Source organism: Rhododendron vialii, chromosome 1a (assembly GCF_030253575.1).
Source record: "Rhododendron vialii isolate Sample 1 chromosome 1a, ASM3025357v1".
NCBI classification, from domain to species: Eukaryota; Viridiplantae; Streptophyta; class Magnoliopsida; order Ericales; family Ericaceae; genus Rhododendron; species Rhododendron vialii.
In genome coordinates, this window is record NC_080557.1 from 9,191,941 (window position 1) to 9,211,188 (window position 19,248).

A 19,248-nucleotide genomic window follows, 5' to 3' on the forward strand; every position below is an offset into this window, starting at 1 on the left:
GGACTTTGGTTAAGTTTCTGCTTCCAGTGATTCTGATTTTGCACTTTCTTGGCAAAAGGGATTCTCGATCATATCCTTACGAATTTAGGGTTACTACGCAACAGGGTTTAGTTTCTATGTGAAGTCATCGAAGGGGTTTGAACTTTGAACAGGGTTACCTGGTTAATAGCCCTGAGCAGGTGAACGTTGAAGAATAGGTAGGGAGAGATTATGTTGGATTGAGTTGCAGCTTTTCCAGTGGGGATGACTTGATCCCAAGGTCCAGATCCTTTTGTAATGGTGTTTTTTTGAAACAGTTTCAATTTCATTTTTTTTTTGGTTTGTTCAACAATAAATCTATATTAGTATATTGCAATTTCTAACCATGTTGTGAAACATCGGCGCGCCGTTTATCATTTGAGCACTTAGTCTGCTTGAACCTGAGAACTGCATCGGCTATTATTATTCATTCAATGGCGTGCATTTGCAGGATTTAAAGAACGATAACCCAAGATGGAGTAACCAGAGTATCAACCGGAACAAATTGCAGTTGAAATTCATGACCGAGTTCGTTGTTGTCGTAGTGATCACTGATGATGGTTACGCAATATCAATAGCATTGTGATTAGAACATATTTTCAATTTGTGCACACTCTCAGGAACAAAATGCACTAGAGAGAGGATTGATAACGACTGGACTTTGTGATCCAGCTATTTCTCATGCTTAATCCATTGGTTGCTCAAGTATCAAGGTAAGAAACTCAAGTACGAGCTTGTTTTCGCTCGCTCGTTAAAAGCTCGTTCAAGTCTCATCTTTGTTTCTGTCCATAATAAAAATCAAAGTATCCAACACAAATTTGAAATCCCGAAAAAACAAACCCTGATGATTTAGAATTGCGAAACTAACACATTTGTATATCAAATTGTTAATTAGGGTTTGAGACTCCGATATCTAATGGGTTGAGTATTAAGAAATATCGCCGAGGAAAAGTCGTCTCTAAAGCTCTTCCTGTTTTTTTTTTTTTTTGAACTGCTATCTCTCTTCCTATTTTGAGGGAGAGTTTTGGGATAAAGAGCGGAGAAAAACTTATTGAAAAAGGAGCAAACAGAGAGAGAGAGAGAGAGAGAGAGGGAGTAACTACCGTATTTTTATTGCAATTGATTATAGTTGAATTGGGTATTTTCCATATTTTTAGATAGTATATTGGAGTTTGAAAAAGAGAATAAAAAGAAACAGATTCATTCTTGGAGCATAAAGTGGAGTACAGTGGTTTTGGAGTTATATTATGATTTATATTGAATTAAATTGATTGTCTTCTACGTGGCAGTAAAAACATTTGCGTTGGGTATATAGTAATATGTTGAGAGAGAGAGGGAGGGAGAGAGAGAGAAGTTTTTGGCGCGCGAGAGAGAGAGAGAGAGAGAGAGAGAGAGGAAGAAAATGTTTGTGTACAAGCTATAGTGTCATGAAATGGGTTTGGTGGTGACACCTGTTTTCATCTTGGAGGCAAAGGACATGTGGCTATTTAGATGTCTAAAAGTTTTTGCGCAAGGGGTGAGGCGGTGGGACACACAAGTCTCTAGTTAGCAGCTAGTAGTTCACGCATGAATAGCTTTAGAGCATGCACACCAAGAAAAAGGCATTTTACCTACTCAATAGTTTATTTTTTTATTTTATCTACTCAAATCTCTCTCAATTCCACACTGATTCTCTCTATTTTTATAAAATTATTTTTTCGGAGGGCCTCTTTTGCACCCAATTCGATGGGCCTCTTTCTTTCGGGCCTTCTCTGTGTCTTCCCAACCCCATTCAGATCCATCCCGTCTCTCTCTTCTCTCTCTCTCTCTGAGAAACTAGAGAAGTTGTTGTGCTTGAAGTAGTTGGAGAGGAGATCACGGGTGAACTCAGGGGGACACCAGACGACGAAGCTGGAGTCGTCTTCGCCCCACGAGGTTTGGGATTTGTAGTGAGGACGATGAAGATTCACCAGAAATGTTATGGTCTTCCTCTTCGTTTTGCGATGGGGCTGAAACAATTGGAGATGGGGGCTGGTTTGTTAGAGAGAGAGAATTAAATAATCATTTTAATAGTTTTCCGAGTAAACAGTACCTCGGTATTAATACCGAAGTTTGAGAGCTGAGCTATTTTTGCTGTGCGTTTACCGAATCTGCTGCACCTCCCGTTTTTGGTTTTGGTTAGGTAAAATTGCTAAAATGCCCATTTTCCCGATTCTGATGTACATGCCCTAAGCTTGTACTTATTATTGATCCTCGTCTTTGAATTGAGTCGTATAGTTTCACATTTATTTGTCATGGCTTTGACTTTTTATGGCAGATATTGGTACACAAATTCCCTTTTCAACTAGTATTTGTTTGGTCATCAACTATTTCCGTCAATGACGAGATGAATGAGATAGATATAAGGTGGTATCAGAGCACCTTAATACCTTTCTCAGTCATCTCTTTCTTAACGAAAATTATAATTTATTATAATCCACATTAATTCACTTATTTGTTTGTATTCGCTCCATATTCAATTTATTTGTTAAATGTCAATTATGTAGTGTGTGCCGGAGTTTTTGGCACTTGTATATATAGAACCATTGCTCTGATACCACTTCTGTTACGTCCCAAACCTGTGTAGGCTATGTGACCGATCAAATCGAAGTACATTGTACAAACTATCCAAATCAAGGTGGTTCTTTATATTTTTTTGCATCCATCGTGCGCTTTGTGCTATCCAAATCGAAGTACTTTGATGATATAGATTACAATCCAAAGGAGTCTTTCATAAGCCAGCCTTGCCAGAGAGGGCTGATTGAGGTATTCTTAGAGATCAGATCCTGCACAAGACACAAGCGAAGGTAATTAGCAAAAGTCCATCTTGTATGAATTGTTGTGCGGAAGCGTTAAACAAATCACTAACGACAAGATCTATGTGTTGATATATATTCAGAACAACGGATCGAACCAACCAAGTAGAGCAGAGAGAGCGAAAATCGAACACACAAACTAGCAACAAGGATTTGTGTGGTTCGACTTATGCTTGGCGTAAGCCTACATCGATCCACATGCAGTCGCACGTACCATCGTAGACTGATTCATAGTGTTTCAACGTCTCAAAGATCAGGAGAGGACTAGCTTACTGAGAATATTCAACATTGATCTTGGCATTGGGATCCCTGGAGATGGCATCGAAGGCCTTGTTCGACAGAGTCAGCGTTGCCTGACACGGATTTGTTCGACACACATCGACGACTTGGATTACAATAGATCCGTTCTTGCACGGTTTCCTTTGGCCGCTGATGCACTTCAACCGGTATCTTCGCCCACATGCCGCCCCATTGTCCCACACCCCATCGCTTGCTGCCGCGAATAAGCCCCCTTCCGGGAATTGCTCCTGGTCGTACCCACCGCACCTTGTCGCTGCATCAAGAAAACGAAAACAAAAAAACATTTCAAGACCATCAATAGTACTAAAGATCTGAACTTATTACAACGTGCCAACGTACGTAGATACGGCGGATTGTATGCTATCGCCGTGCCAATGTCTCCAGAAACCGAAATGATGTCGAAACACAACAATCCTGCCACTGCAACTGCTAAAATGAACCTCATTTTGTTCATGGATTGCCTGATTGAACAGAAGTTCGATACTAGTGAAATTTCACTGGTTATCAAGGACCTCCACATTTCAATCATATTTATACTCATACGTAACTAGTAAAGAATATATGGTGTGAAACGTGATAATCAAGAGGATTAGGCGGCGGCTTTTTTCGCGTTAGTGCACTAATCTCTTTGGTTAAATTAATCACACATTTTTGTTTGGTACTAGTATTTTCTATAGCCACACAAACTGATCTTCCATATTGTTATTATGTGCTTAGTGGTTTGCTTAAATATTAAGTTGGAATCCAACGTCATTCCAAAATCAATCTCCTTTGCTTTCTTTTTTTTCAACCGATAACAGATGTATTATAACTCCAATTAAAGAGTACATCAAGATGAAAATTGGTCCTTAGACAAAGGACCAAGTAACCACGACGGCGGGGATTCATCCCACAGACTATATCCTAAACCAACTAAACCTTTTCTTGCAGAAACAAGAAACAATCCAATTGGGAAGAAAACTCACGGCAATAAGCCCAAGAGAAAACCTCCACAAAATGGAGAAGAATAAGCAAAAAATCGCAAACCAACAAGAAAATGAAAAAAAAAAAAACCTCGCCATCATCATCCATCAACATAGATTTCCAACTCCAGCAACCCAATCATGCACAAAAGCTCCGCACCCACAGCCGCACATCTGAACCGCACCACCAGAGACGAATCACCTATGATGGAGGAGGTCCGGCGGTAGAGGAACTGGGGAGGCCAAGGCGTCGGGAGGCGTGAGGGGAGGATGAGGGTGGAGAGTGATGAAAGGAGGGGAAAAGAGATTCTGATCGAAGGCCGACGAGGAAAAAAAATCCCATAGGGGAGATCGCAACCCCCGCACCAATTTTAAGATGGATACCCTAGGAGGAGGGAGGGAGGGAAAGGGAGAAACAAAGAGGTGCAACGGCTATGGTTTAGAGAGAGATCAATCTCCTTTGCTAGTAGAGGGATAAATGTTTGATTACCAAATTGAGGCATTCTCTTGAAATGATTGTTCATAGATTATACCTGGTGGAATTAGAATAAAATTAGGAATCATGGAGTTAGATTAGGAATCCCAAGATTGGTAGAAATGTAGAATCACTGGTTAGTCTTTGATTTTCGGCCTACTTGTTTTGGTTGATCAAGTTTGGTTTGAAAATTTAACAAGTTCTAAAGTATGTTCAAGCTTAACTTGTTTATGAGATGAGCGATCTCAAACGAGTTTTTATTGAGCTAAATACGAGCCGATTTTGAGTGACTTGAATTTTGATACATCAAAAGTCGTACAACCCGAGTAATAACTTGTTCAAGCTTGGCTTGCCTCATTTGCGAGGTTTAAAAAATTTGTTCAAGCATGGTTTTTTTACTTCACAAACAGATCTTAAATTCGTTTTTAACAAACGAACACGAGCTTGAACTGGAATAGCTTGGTTCGTCTCGCCACCCTAAATACAAGACACCTCACCAGAGCCGGCTGATAGGAGAAAAGGAAGCATGGGCTTTGGACCTCAGAAAAGAGCTAAAAATAAGGGCCCCCAATATTCAAGGACCCCTATATTTATATATGTATATGTATATATGGCCTAAATAAATTCGAAGCCTCATTTATACTACAAAATAGGCCCAATTGGAATTTAGGGGCCACAAAAATAGGTCCAATTGGCTATATTATCTATCAAGGAGAAGTTGGTGAAGAAGTACGTTTACAGGAAAAAATGTGAGAAGAGGTGGAGTTCCTCTAAGTTAAAAGAACTTTTTGAAGGTTTAGTCCTTGATCAAATTTTTTTCACATTCATTAGTTTTTCGCCAAATTTGTGTGGATTATTAGTTCATCTCGACGAGAGCAATCGAAAAAGTAAAAAAAAATTACTTTCACCCAAATATTTCAGGAAATATCCTCTTTTTAGCAAAACAAAATTTAAAAAGTTGTCTGTTTAAGCTTAAATTTGGATATTTTCAAAAATATTTGGGTAAAAGTAAATATTTTTATCTTTTTCGATTTATATCGTCAAGACAAATCAATAATCGAAAAAAGTTTGGCGCAAAACTAGCGATTTTTTTTCAATAAGGACAAAACCCTCAAAAAGTGCTGAAAGTTAAGCGGAATTTAGTCTAATTTTCAAAATGATGGATTTTGAGATATTGTAATGGTTGCATTTTTTTGGGACAACTATATACTTATATTTTATAATGATAAATCTTTTGTAATGATTTTTTTAATGAAGATCTATGCAGACAAACTTTTGTATAAAAAATATATGGAGGCCTCATTTAAGAGATTCGCTTCCGATCTTCAAAAGTTATGAGTCCGCCCTGCACCTAACAACACGTCTGCTGTGTATTCCTGCACACGGTATAGGTTCTCAAAAGATCTGCATTGATTCATCAGCCGTCAATGCTTTTTGACAATTTTAGTTTGAGTAGCCACAGAAAAGTATAAACTGTTACTAGTAATTAGTGATCACAATCTGCCTCAGAATATTACTTTGGGATAACATATGATGATTTTCATACAATCGCACGCCTTCTAATGGTTCCGTAATGCAATCAACAATTGCAATTCGCTTAGTGGAAACACTGGTCACAACTCAATATCGGAGTGCAATTTTGTTCAACCGCACTAAGAGACTGTAGTAAACAGTACTCTCACGCTCCTTGGTGAGAGCGAAAGTTTTTCCACGGTTGAGAGTGAGCATTCCGGTATAATTTTGTTCACCTTCACTAAGAGACGGTAGACAATACTCTCACGCTCGTTGGACGAGAGCGAAGGTATTGAACAAAATCCTTCTCTTTGGACATTACTATAGGTTATGTCAAGCCATTCAGTTGACTTGAGTGGGAAAGTCGCAGAAATCTGCTTCAAGATGACCACTGAAATGAAAATGGAATTCTTCTGTACCTTTGTGAACTGCTAAGCCATGATTTGTTTTTTTTTGACACATAGGAGATATCCACGCACTTAAACGAGACTAATATCCACCTAAGACCAGCTGCAAGCGGAAAGACTAAGGTGCCGTTCCAACTCAACAGTTAAAAGAACTTTTGAAAAAAAAAGGTTTTTCAAGCTCAAATATAATGCAAATAAAAAATAATTTTTTAATTTTTTTTGCGCGTACCGTTTCAAAAATCTCGATGAGATCTATCAAACAAGATCCATATTGGTAGAAAAATTATTTGAGTAAATACATGATTTTTGAGCTTGAAAAACCTTTCTTTTCTAAAAGTTCTATTTACTATTCATCCGGAACACCCTCTAATCTACCTAAGACCAGCTACAGGCTACTAACACGCGGAAAGCGCAGTTAGAAGTAGCTAGTTGGGTGCTAAGATATGATTGGCACATCAAGATCAGTACGTTGACGTTTTCTTGAGAAATAGTAAGAGAGACTCCATTCAACTAATTATAAATCCAGGGATGTGGATCGAGTCTAAATCTAGTGATGTGGAATTGCATGAATCAGATACAGCAAAAGCGAAGGCCATTTTAGAAGAGCTAGCTGCATCTCAGAATTTTTTTCCTTTTGGGTGGGGGGTACATTAATATAATCTTACCTGATAAGATACATTCCAATTCTTGCTGAGATAATAACACACTTTCACTTATTCTTGCCCGCGCTTTGCACATGGAGTTTGTCAATTATTCTTGTTTCGACGAAATTTGTAGTACTCCTCCCGACGTTTACGAATGACATATATGGTTCAGCATCAATGCAAAACACGAATATTTCGGACCGATATCTGGGGGCATTTTTTGTTTCTTTTGGTTTCATTTCGGAATGAAGTGATTTCTCAACTATGATTGAATTCGAACATAGTTTGTCGTCAAACGACCATATTCCTCGCCCATATGCGTAATACCAGCAAATGAACATAACTTCCATTTCTTTTGCGATTAAACATAACTCCTTATTCTTTTTGTTCTTCATTTGTTTTGTGGGTTTATTTTTGTGGAGAGTGAGTAATGCACTCTATGAATTCCAGTTCCAAAGTCAAATTTGTCTTCCATCTCTCTTTTCAGCAGCCAATAAAACTAAAAATAAGCATTAATACTCTATTCTCTCACCACTGATTTTGCTCTGCCTACCTCTTCATATCTCTAACAATCCCACTACACAAATATCTCCAAATTAACATGCACCTCCTTTATATCTCCTCTTTATCCAGCTTCTCTTTTATCCTCCTGCATATTTTTCCCATCGGTGCTACCCCCAATCGCTCTGTTTCACAGCTCCCCCACTACAGCGCTCAATTTCATCGTCCGTCTCGATGAGATTGAGAGCGGTGGAGAGAGCGGTAAAATGGTCCGAATTTTAAAAAAAACTCTTCATGGAAAAGTTTTTAAAAACCCAGACCGTCCAAAACACTTTTGGATGGTGAGATTGAGAGCGGTGAATGTTGAGCGTTGGGCATAGATTTTTTATTTTTTCCCCTTATCTAGAACACATCCATGTCCAACTAATAAGATAGAGATGCACAAAAATTGACACACAACCATTGATATCTTCAAGTGGTTAGTTAACTCATTGTGATGATATAACCGATCAGAACGAAATAAAATGTAAGAAAAAAATTACTTTTAAAACCCCTTTAAAATGGTCTGGTCAGTCAAATACCAATTCTAGCTTGCTGAGATATTTACTTATCCTTACTAATCCCTTTTGAAATTCCAAAGGGTAGAAAGTGAAAATAATAGAAGGTGAAGTGAAAGAAAAGAAAAAGAAAAATTAGTTTTTTTTCTCACATCTGTTTGATTAGAATGGAAGTTTTGCAAAAAAATAAAAGAGAAAATAAGATATCCTTGTTTGGAGGGAATAAAATTGCCAAAATTAGAAGAAAAATGGTGAAAGAAGTTAGAGTAATTGTTGTTTATTACCCTCTTGTCAGTGAATACAATAAAATGGCTTTGGCAAGTCTTTTTGAACCTTGTATTTGTGCTGATCCGTTTTGATATATATTATTACAGTTTCAGTTTTAGAAGTTTCAAAGATGGAAATAAAAAAACCAAAATATATTTGAGTTTCCATTTTCCTTCTAGGTTGCATTCTGGATCATGGATTTGTGAAGGGTTTTACCAAACGAAAAGAAAAATAATAGGGATAGCGAAGTAATTTTTTGGCTAAATAAGCCAATTGCTTCTTTTTTTTTCCCTTATATTCAATTTTTTTTTTTTTTGTATTTGTTAATTTTTCGTCGATTTTTTTTTAGATTATTATTGTGTCATCATGATGAGAGATATATAAAAAGTAAAGGAAAATTACGATTGAAATCCAATTTTTTTTTAATGGAAGACAAAAAAATTGGCTTAAACTTTGCGGTCAGGAGCAATTTTTTGCGGCCAGGAGTAATTTCTTGCCGCCAGGAGCAATTCTTCGCGGCTAGAAGCAAAACTTTGTGGCCAGGAGTAATTCCTTACGGCCAAGAGCAATTCTTTGCAGCCATGAGCAAAACATTGCAGTCAGGAGTAATTTTTTGCGGTCAGGAGTAATTCTTTGTGGCCAAGAGTAATTCTTCACGGCCATGAGTAATTCTAAGCCTATTTTTTTGTCTTTATTCAAAAAAAATTAGGTTTGGACCATAATTTTTTACTTTTTCGATTCCTCTCGTCAAGTCAAACCAGTAATCCACAAAAAATTGACACAAAACTAACAAACACGAAAGAAATTTGAACAAAGAAAAAAAGAAAAAGAAGCCAATTGGCTTATTTAGCCAAAAAGCCCCTAAATTTATTTAGGAATGACAATGTCTTCTATACAGAGAAACGAAATTTCTCATCTAACATGGAAAAACAAGAGAAAGATCAGTACCATACCACAGATGAAAGGAGAATTCAAATGCATCAAATGGAGCTTATAGAGAATTGGCTTTTTCGGAAATTTTAAGTTAATTTTTCCCTTAACGTAGGAGCTGCATTGATAAATCAGCCGTCGACAATGGTTTTGAAATTGCAGTTCTTGCCGTAGCCACAGACTCACAGTAGCGATCGCTACCTTGGAATATTACTTCGCGACATATAACCTGTCCTTGTTAGAAGTGAAATTGCACACGTTCTAACGATTCCGTAATGCAAGTAATAATTACAATGCGCCTAGCGAAAATAATGGTCAAAACTCAATACGGAGTCTGATTATGTTCACCCGCACTCTGAGACGGTGAACAATACTCTCACTCTTTGGCTGAAAGAAATAGGACCTGTGAGATCATTTTTTTTATCAATACACATTCTTTATATTGATGGAACTACTTTTTGGTGGACCGATACTTTTTTCACCAATAAGAGTGAGGATATTTTTCGAAAAAAACAAACAGCATTCTCTCTACAGTGCGTATCGGTTAGTTCATGCCTTACGGTTGCTTGGAGTGGGAATGTCACAGAAATCAGTTTCAATCAAGAAGTACTGATGACTGATGAGGAGATAACGAAATTCCTCTATTTTTTTGCAAACTGCTAATTAAGATATGATTGGGAAATCAAGTTCGGTAAGTTAATCATTCATTCTTGAGAATTAAGAGGTAACTGATTAGAACATTACCATTGTTCTAGTAAATCTGAAATTCGATGCACGTCTTCTCTCCAGTTTCTCTTTCCTTTCATGCATGGCACTTAGTTTTGTTTCCAGGCGCAGTATCTCTTCACGAAGTACGGCAATCTCTTCATCTTGTTTAAGGATCGAAAGGCGATTTTCAGCAACTGTTGATCCTTCCGCTTGGCGTTTCCTCCACCGAAACACCTGTGGCTTCATCTACACTTGCAAGACCTTCCAGTGCTGGTCCCTAGCCTTCTGCTTATCAGCATACTTTTGACTCTCCAGTTTAAAAGGCAAAGACCACTCTTCCGCTAGTACGTTCATTTCCTAAGGAACAACAGAATACTTATCCCAAGAGATTAGTAACATCAAATATTATGAGAAAGAAGAACATATATAAGTGCATATATATAATGAAACCTACGAAAGCTCTAATTCTACAAAGCTATCCTTTCATTTTCTTCAATTTTTTGTTCCTTGTCTCTCTTTTTTTTCCGTGTCTGTTAAGAAGTAAAAGTAAAACTTTGCATATCTCGGAGGTTTCGATGACACAGTGAACATGAGAGACAAAGTGGCATTCCTCGCAGTAGTAAGTAGTGTCAAGTAGATATCTATGTTCCTCGCAGATATCACAGTAGAACTCTGCATTTTCGTCTTCGTTTGGAAAGTCTTTGACAGGAGAATATCTGAGAGAGAGAACATGTCTGTGACAACTGTGTTTGACAATCTGCGGCAGTATTGAAACGCAACTGACATGGATGTTGAAATTACACTCCTCACATCGAAAGAAAGGGGTAAGTAAGGATCGACGGCAACTTTCACATTTGAGCTTATTCGATTTGACGTTGAAGTAAACAAGAGGGTGCTCGTGAGGTCTAGACTTCTTCAAAGTGCAGCTAATGCCAAAGTAGTCTGAACACTCGATACAAGCGTACGCAAAGCCCGTAGTTAATGTGGAACATTCAGGTCATTTTGAGTGGTCATCAAGATCATGTACGTTATGTGGTTGTGTAGGAACAACTGCCTGTCAGACAATATCACCATTGTATTTCGGGTGTAAGGGGTGCATTTCCGGCACATAGACGAATTGCTTACGAGGTAAATGATCCAGGAGGGTTAGAGTTCGGGCCAGCTTACGCAACCACTGCCTCCACTTGTTCTAACATCGTCCTCCATTTCGCTGCTACGAATCCACTTGTTACATTATCCAAAGTTCTACAAAGGCATCTATGCCTACCTGCTGATAGGATCTTCACCAAATGGAGTTTTGCTCGTTGGAAAGTGGAGTTAACTCTTGTCTTTGTCTGTTACCCCACTTGATCACTGTTCAATTATTGTACTTGCATTTTTACAAGAATTTCAGATATGCATAATAAAGATCAACTAATCTAATTGACCTCATGTAAACAAAGATGAATATAATGAGGATAGAGAAGTGAAAGCATAATTAAGTAATTAGGATATCTAGAGTGGCATAAAAATGATAAAAGAAAACAGGGCTTTAACAAGTCCAGCAGACTCGAGTCCAGTAAAAGATGTTTTTTCATTTTCTTTTTCCAAGAAAATAGTACCAAAGAATGATTTCAGAGACAATCAGCAAAACTCCACACAAGATGTGGAAGGAAAAATCCATCGGACTGGTGGTTGTGGGGTATCGCAGAGTTATTATTCAGCGCTCCCGAAGTACCACGTTGTTGACTTGTGGCTCCCCTCCTCCTGTTCAAGCACACCAAAGTTACCAATTGGTGTGGACAGCCAACCACCCAGTCCTCTTCAGCCAGCCAAGAAGTAAATGGGTTGTCTGGCATGATGAAGGAATAGGGCTCAATGAGTGAGGTTATGTTAGCAATGAGAGACCTGAGAGGGAAAAAACCCCAGTGAGTGAGGTTCTGTTAGCAATGTAAATCCGTGCGTGATGTGAGAGTGTTAGGAGTGTGCCTCCATGTAAAGATCATCCATATACAAGTGTGTTTGCTCCATTTCCTCTGGGGATGTACCTGAGTTTGAAGAACCACATAATTCTCTGTATCCGTGTCAGAGTGTGTGTGTGTGTGTGTTTGGCTTTGGTTTGATCCCCTAGGATCTCTAATCTTGACTCATTTTAAGACCCAAATTTAAAATTTGGACAAAACCCTCAAAACCCATCTCCAATCATGACCCAAACCCTTCCCCATTTTTAAGTTTTACCCATTTCTTTGCCCAAATCTAGGAAAAAGAAAGCCTCTCTCCATTTTTCTCCTCATTTTCTAATAGCTCCTTTCTCCTTTCCAACGGCTCTTTCTCCGGTAATAAAAGCATTTCATCCATGTTTGAACAAACTCCATTCAACCAACTGTTCAAGCTCCTTTGTTATCGTTTGAACTAACTCCATTCAAGGAAGAAAGTCTTTTACTACCCGTTCTTCTACATTCCCCTATCTCTTTAAATAGGTTGCGTTCAGAATCCTCATAAATTTGGTTTCTTTTTTTCTTTTCTTTTTTGGGTCAAACGGAAATTCCAATCTGGTATCAATTGTTTGAGGGAGATGGAATTAGGAGGGAAATGATCTCTCCAATATAAATCTGGTAAGGGTTTGTCTTGGGTAAGACAAAATTGAAGGGAAAATTTGTTTGCAGATGGTTGAAAAATGAGAGAAACAAAATAGGAGGAGATGTTGTGGGTGAAAAAAATGAGGGAAAACAAAATGGAGGGAAATACTCTTGAAAGCATAAATATATATATATATATATATATATATATATATATATATATATATATATATATATATTTGGGTAAGAGATTATTTTGCCATTGGAGTGAGTTTGAACCAAAATAGATTTTTATCCAAATTTTGACCCAAATTTGGGTAAAAAATTTGAGTCAAGGCCGGAGATGCTCTTAGGGCATAACACGCGTGACATTGCTTACGTGGTACTCCCAACCATTTACGTAGTGACGAATTAGCCTGTAGGGATATTATCATTTACTTTTGCTGGGTGGTTGGGAGACAATTAGTGACCTACATTGTGTGGTGATCGATCTTTTATTTGCAGGTAGTATTGCACGACAATTCCACACGCTACTCCGGGAGTACCAATAATTGGCCGGTGTTGCATCGAAAGAAGAAAGCAATGAGAAAAGCATAATGCAGGGCCTCCTCCTTGGAGTCTATCTCATTGGAGAGAGAATGCCATCTCACATGTTAGCTTGTTAAGTAGAATATACTGGATATAACACTAGGCTCAATGTTTAACCTTTTCGGAATGAAATTCGGATGCATAACATTGTATGCATGAAATTCGGATGCATAACATTGTATGCATCTGCAATGATTAATAACTAAATTTTGGGTTTGCAGAAGTTGAAAAAATATTCTACAAAGATATATATATCTAAGAAATAATGCAGACAACTTTCGAGCACCTATTTGGCTCTTTATCATATAAATAAATACACAGATCCATGACAACCCACCACAAAATTGAGAGTTTCCCCCACTTTCGTAGTGTGGTGAAAAAAGTGCGGTGGTCCTAGCATGTTTGTTACAACAAAAAAGAAACATCGATTGCACTTGGAAGTGTGGAGCTTAGACCATAATGCAATATCAAATGAACTGCCCGGCCATGACATTCCAAAACCAAACGAGCAAAATAGAACCTACAAACAAACAAGAAAGTGTGTCGCCCGTTCATAGATGATGATGCTTCTTTTTGCTCTTGTTTTGTGTCTTCGATGGGTGAACCTACACACAAATAAGAAATCTGTCAGTTTAGCAAGCTTTTTATATTCACCCCATTAGAACAGAATTATTTTGCTTCATTGGAATTCAAGACTTGCATCAAAAAGAATTCCATGAGAAAACGATACGGTAAACACATACATAGAGAACACCTCCCACCGTTCACATTCGATCGATCCCATGCCAAGTTTCAAAAACAGATAATGAAAATAGAGAATAAAAAGACACAATATCTTAGGCCAAACAAACTCATACCCGTGCTTTCAGAACCTGATCACCACTCAGTCTCACTGGAAGAACTTGCAGTAATCCACTGCTCATTCTCACTAGAAGAACTTTCAGAGGCAGAGCATTGAGTCTGTTCCGAGATTCGTTCTGACATAATACCCTGGAAGAAGAAAAAAAACATGCATATTCAAAATATTACTATGGGATAACGTATCATTATCGAAAGTACGATTGCACGCGCTCTAATGATTCTGTAATCCAATTAATAATTAGTTAATTACAATGCTCAGTCGAAACAAATGGTCAAAACTCAACACTGGAGTCTGACACCTTTCCTAGGAGACGATAAACATTACCTCCTGTATCTCTCACACTCATACCATGAATTCACTCACTTTCACTCATCTCACAAGCACTCAATTAATACGCAAATCAAACCTTAGTTTCTATCATATGGGTACTGATTGATGAAAACAAGACTTAGTTTCAATCTTCCTAGGACTTCAGTAAAAATGTACATTATCTCCCAAAAATATGTCAGAGATTTTCAAAATAAAAGAGTTGTCATTTTGGTTTTGTAAAATTTCGTTGTTTCCTTAGAACGCTTGTTTTCCTCTTTGTGAGCTTTGTTCCACATTGGTTAGTTGAGAGATATTGGAGTGGTATATATTAAGGAACATTCCTAATATGATTAAATAATGATCTAGTGTGGTGCAGCACCTATGCTGCTTTGCTATGCTTTGAACCATACCGACACCACCAGTGCTTCACACCTGTACACGCGAACGGCGTGGGTTGTGGTGCATTGTGGCGTTTTAGCGGCGCACATACACACATATGCCGAATTTCTCCCACATCTCTCTATATATGTTCTAGAATTCATTATGTGTTCTGTTTTGCTCCAGAAAACAGAATACAGTGGTTCTTGGTTCTTATATTCTTCCAACACTGTCCGTTTCATTAGTGCAAACGCAAACAAAAGAACAGAAGAATTTAATACAGTGGTTCTTGGTTCTTATATTCTTCCAACGTTGTCCATTTCATTAGTGCAAACGCAAACAGAAGAATTTCGAGTTCGGACTTCGATTTATCTTGAAGGCATATTTGTTGTACCCATTTGCATACCATTTGATGGGGGCAAATACTATCTTTAGGAAAGCAACATAGTCGTGACTCGAAGCGTATTTCAGGATTTGTGGAGGTTTCGCCACCAGTTCAGAATTTGCAGCGATCGTTTTTCCAACAAAATACATGATCATCTGGTTAGAACGTTACCTCTGTTCTAGTAAGTCCAAAATTCGTTGCACGTCTTCTCTTTAGTTCCTCTTTCCTTTCATGCATGGCACTTAGTTTTGTTTCTTGGCACAGTATCTCTTCGAGAAGTACTGCAATGTCTTCATCTTGTTTAATGATCAAAAGACGATTTTCAGCAACCCTTCCTTCCGCTTTGCATTCCTCCACCGAAACACCTGTGGCTTCATCTACACTTGCTAGGCTTTCCAGCGCTGGTCCCTTTTGCTTATCAGCATTCTTTTTGCCTGTGTTAGATGACATGCCTAGTTTGATCTCCTCAAGGTTAAAAGCCATAGGCCACTCTTCCATTAGTATGCGCATTTCCTAAGGAACAACAGAAAACTTATTCCATGCGACTAACAACATCAAATAATATGAGAAAGAAGAACGTACCATAAGTGCATATAATGAAACCTACAAAAGCTCTAATTCTACTATGCTATCATTTAACTTTCTTGAATTTTTTGTTCCTTTTCTCTTTTGTTCTTGGTGTCTGTTAAGAAGAAAAAGTAAAACGTTGTATACCTCAGAGGTTGCGATGGCACAGTGAACATGAGAGACAAAGTGGCATTCCTCGCAGTAGTAAGTAGGGTCAAATAGATATCTATGTTCCTCGCAGATATCACAGTAGAACTCTGCATTTTCGCCTTCGTCTGGAAAGTCTTTGACAGGAGAATATGTGAGAGAGAGAATATGCCTGTGACAACGGTGTTTGACTATTTGCGGCAGTATTGAGACGCAACTGACATGGATGTTGAAATTACACTCCTCACATCGAAAGAAAGGGGTAAGTAAGGATCGACGGCAACTTTCACAGTTGAGCTTATTCGATTTGATGTTGAAGTAAGCAAGAGGGTGCTCGTGAGGTTTAGACTTCTTCAGAGTGTAGCTAATGTCAAAGTAGTCTAAACATTCACTACATTCGTAGCCGAAGCCCTTACTACTGAAACATTTTGAGCATGCCTTACTTGGTGTGGGAACAACTGCCTGTTGGGCAATATCACCATTGTAATTCGGGTGTAAGGGGTGCATTTCTGGCAGATAGACGAATTGCTTATTATGAGGAAAATGATCCTGGAGGGTTAGAGTGCGATGCTGGCAAGGAGAAGCATGCTTGTGATGAGGCAGTCTGTGTACATTCCGAGGTAAGTTAGCACATGATCTGTGCAGAAAAATATTGCATTCCAAACAGAGATAGAACGAATCGTTGATGCGTAACTGGCACGCATAGCATATAAAATTGGAATTCTCTGTGTTCTCATGAAGGTTCAAACGATGGGGGTGGCCTAATTGTAGATGCTTAATTCGTGGAGGCATCAAGGCAGCGCAAAGCAAGTCCAAGCCAAATTCACACTCAGAGCAATAGAAAATAAGGCCTTGTAGCTCCTTCCCACAAGCGTTGCACCGGCTGGAATCATGATCGTGTTTAACAAGCAGGGTAAGTGGGTGGTTTGGGTGAAAAGGGTGGTCAATTTGCTGAGGCCATTTGGCACATGATTTGTCCAGGATGCAACGGCAGTGGAGACAAACATAGAAAGAACCCTTGCAAGATTGCTTGCAACCATGGCAGATAACTTCGATATTCTTTGTTTTCTCGCAGATGATCAGTGGGTGAGGGTGGTTTAACGGCAGAGTCTGGAGTTCCATACCGTCTCTACAACTTTGCATAGGCATAATGACAAAGCAATCTGGGTCAAGGCTAAAGTTACACTGAGAACAGTGGAAGAAATGTCCGTATTGTAGGTCCTTCCCACAAACGTTGCACCGATATTCACTCGCACTTGTGGTTAGACGTAGGGTGAGTGGGTGTTGTGAGTGAAAAGGGTGAACAGGTGAAGCGTCTGCACAACGTCTGTGCAACAAACATTTGCAAAGCAAACAAACATAGACATCCGACCGATATATGCGTGTCTTGCAGCCAGAACAGCGAAGTTCAGACGCTAATGAGTCCATCTTACAACGCATCAACTGGTGTGGGTGTTTTAGATTTCTGATTCCACCCCTATCATATCTATGGAGTGAAGTAGCACAATGAGGGTCCAAGTGAAAATTACACAACTCACAAAAAAAGTAAAAGCCCCAAGCTATTAACTTCCCACAGGCATCGCACAACCTCGTCCACGAATCGCATGAGGTTTTAGTGCGGAGTGTGAGTGTGTGTTTCCGGTGAAAGGGGTGACGGTTCAACTTTGATGGCAATTCAGCACACGAGTCGTGGATGCCTATCTTCGGAATACCGTCACGGTGACTACCGACACACTTGCGCACCGGAGTAGTGCTGTCGTACCAGCATACGAAGCAGGGCGCTTCGTGGTCAAACTCGCCAGGCGGTCCACTTCCATAGTACTCACAGTAAGTCTGGTATGCAAGTCCATAACCCATACCTTCCGTACCTCTTTATGCTTTAAAGGTGCAGCAATACCGCAGCGGGAGATTGATCGGAGCAGCAGAAATAGTAGATATCCCAACCGTAGCAGCAGCAGCAGCAGGAGCAGCAGATATATAGAAGAAAATGATGGGATCTTTGCATCTGCAACCACTGCCTCAACTTGTTCCAACATCGTCCTCCATTTCGTCGCCACCGGTAGAGTATGATTCCACTCTTCACGTAATGCCACCAGCTGGATGCTAACTTCTCAAAATTAGCACCTCGATCAATGTATAGAAACCAAAGGCTGCTATGCCTAAATGCTGATAGGAGATTCTCCAGAAAAAAAAATGGATTTTTGCTAGTTGAAAAGTGGAGGATGAGTGCATATAGCCACCCACGGGATCATCTGCTTTTCTTTGTCCCCACAAGATATATAGGAAAGGTGAATACCCAAGTCCACAGGACTGGTGGTTGTGGCCTGTGGGTGTGCTGCAAAGAAGAAAGCAATAGGAAAAGCATAAATGCAGGCAGGGAACTCGTCCTTCAAATCACTTTCATTGGAGAGAGAGAGGGGGCTTTTTTGCCTTTTTGGTCCCCAAAGTATTAGCGAGTTGTCAATTTGGTCCCCAATGTATGAATTTAGCCAATTTGGTCCCCAACGTTTAAAATGTGTGCCAAAATGGTCCTCCTTCCCAACGGCGTTTGCCTCTTCCGTCAATGGGGCATGAATGGTATTTCACCCCTGTACACGTTCTCTTCTCACGGAGAGCTTTTTCCCGCCAAATTTCATCCCTCACCTCTTATATAGATTGTAACACTCAAAAGAAAACACACACACACAGAGAGGTTTTGTTTACCCAGGATTTTTTTGTTGACTTATTTATTGTCCTTATTCAAAAAACAATCGCATTTGTTAGTTTTTCGTCGATTTTTTGATGATTATTGCTTCTTCATGACAAGAGGAATTTAAAAAGTAAAAAAAAATTACAATCAAACCCAATCTTTTTTTAATAAAGACAAAAAAAAAAACCGATAAGCCAATTTTTTCTTCTTTATTAAAAAAAATAGATTTCGATATTAATTTTTTACTTTTTAGATTATTCTCATCATGAAGAAGCAATATTCTCAAAAAATAGATGAAAAACTAACAAATGCAATTTTTTGTCCAAAAAAATAACCCGTTTGGCTTATAATGCCAAACTAGGCATAAGTTACGTGTAAAGGGGGTGAAATTCCATTCATGTCCCCCCTTTTGACTGAAGAGGCAAACGCCGTTGGGGATGAGGACCATTTTGGCACACATTTTAAACGTTAGGGACCAAATTGGCTAAATTCATACATTGGAGACCAAATTGACGACTCGCTAATACTTTGGGGACCAAAAAGGCAAAAAAGCCGAGAGAGAGAGAGAGAGAGAGAGAGAGAATGCCAATAATGGAGTCTCATACATAATTCCAAAACTATTTTTTTTGGTAATGCCAAAATGCAGTACA

The 19,248-nt window shown here is 38.9% G+C and overlaps 3 protein-coding genes across 6 annotated transcripts in view; 1 reads left to right on the forward strand and 2 right to left on the reverse strand.

The window, feature by feature from the left end:
- LOC131304388 (chaperone protein dnaJ 49-like) overlaps window positions 1-486 on the forward strand; it is a 17,856-nt gene extending 17,370 nt beyond the window's left edge. The window contains exon 2 of the mRNA XM_058331621.1: window positions 470-486. The gene's annotated coding sequence lies outside the window, so the exon portion shown is untranslated. The remainder of the gene's footprint in view (window positions 1-469) is intronic.
- A 2,116-nt stretch (window positions 487-2,602) lies between these two features.
- Window positions 2,603-3,652, reverse strand: LOC131304417 (EG45-like domain containing protein). Its single transcript, XM_058331646.1, has 3 exons — window positions 3,492-3,652; window positions 3,126-3,405; window positions 2,603-2,822 (listed from the first exon to the last, which is right to left on the reverse strand). Exons 1-3 carry the CDS (start codon window positions 3,604-3,606, stop codon window positions 2,816-2,818), a joined length of 402 nt encoding a protein of 133 aa, XP_058187629.1. The 5' UTR covers window positions 3,607-3,652; the 3' UTR covers window positions 2,603-2,815.
- A 6,682-nt stretch (window positions 3,653-10,334) lies between these two features.
- LOC131335711 (uncharacterized) lies at window positions 10,335-18,253 on the reverse strand. Of its 4 annotated transcripts, XM_058371195.1 has the most exons (5): window positions 16,019-18,253; window positions 15,910-15,988; window positions 15,367-15,708; window positions 14,119-14,251; window positions 13,525-13,866 (listed from the first exon to the last, which is right to left on the reverse strand). In XM_058371195.1, exons 1-4 carry the CDS (start codon window positions 17,764-17,766, stop codon window positions 14,138-14,140), a joined length of 2,283 nt encoding a protein of 760 aa, XP_058227178.1. In that variant the 5' UTR covers window positions 17,767-18,253; the 3' UTR covers window positions 13,525-13,866; window positions 14,119-14,137. The 4 variants fall into 4 exon arrangements, with proteins under 4 accessions (XP_058227187.1, XP_058227178.1, XP_058227170.1 ...); XM_058371187.1 differs by having other exon boundaries at window positions 15,910-18,253; XM_058371204.1 differs by lacking the exons at window positions 13,525-13,866; window positions 14,119-14,251; window positions 15,367-15,708 and adding an exon at window positions 10,335-10,472 and having other exon boundaries at window positions 15,910-18,253.
- Between the last annotated feature and the right edge of the window lie 995 nt (window positions 18,254-19,248).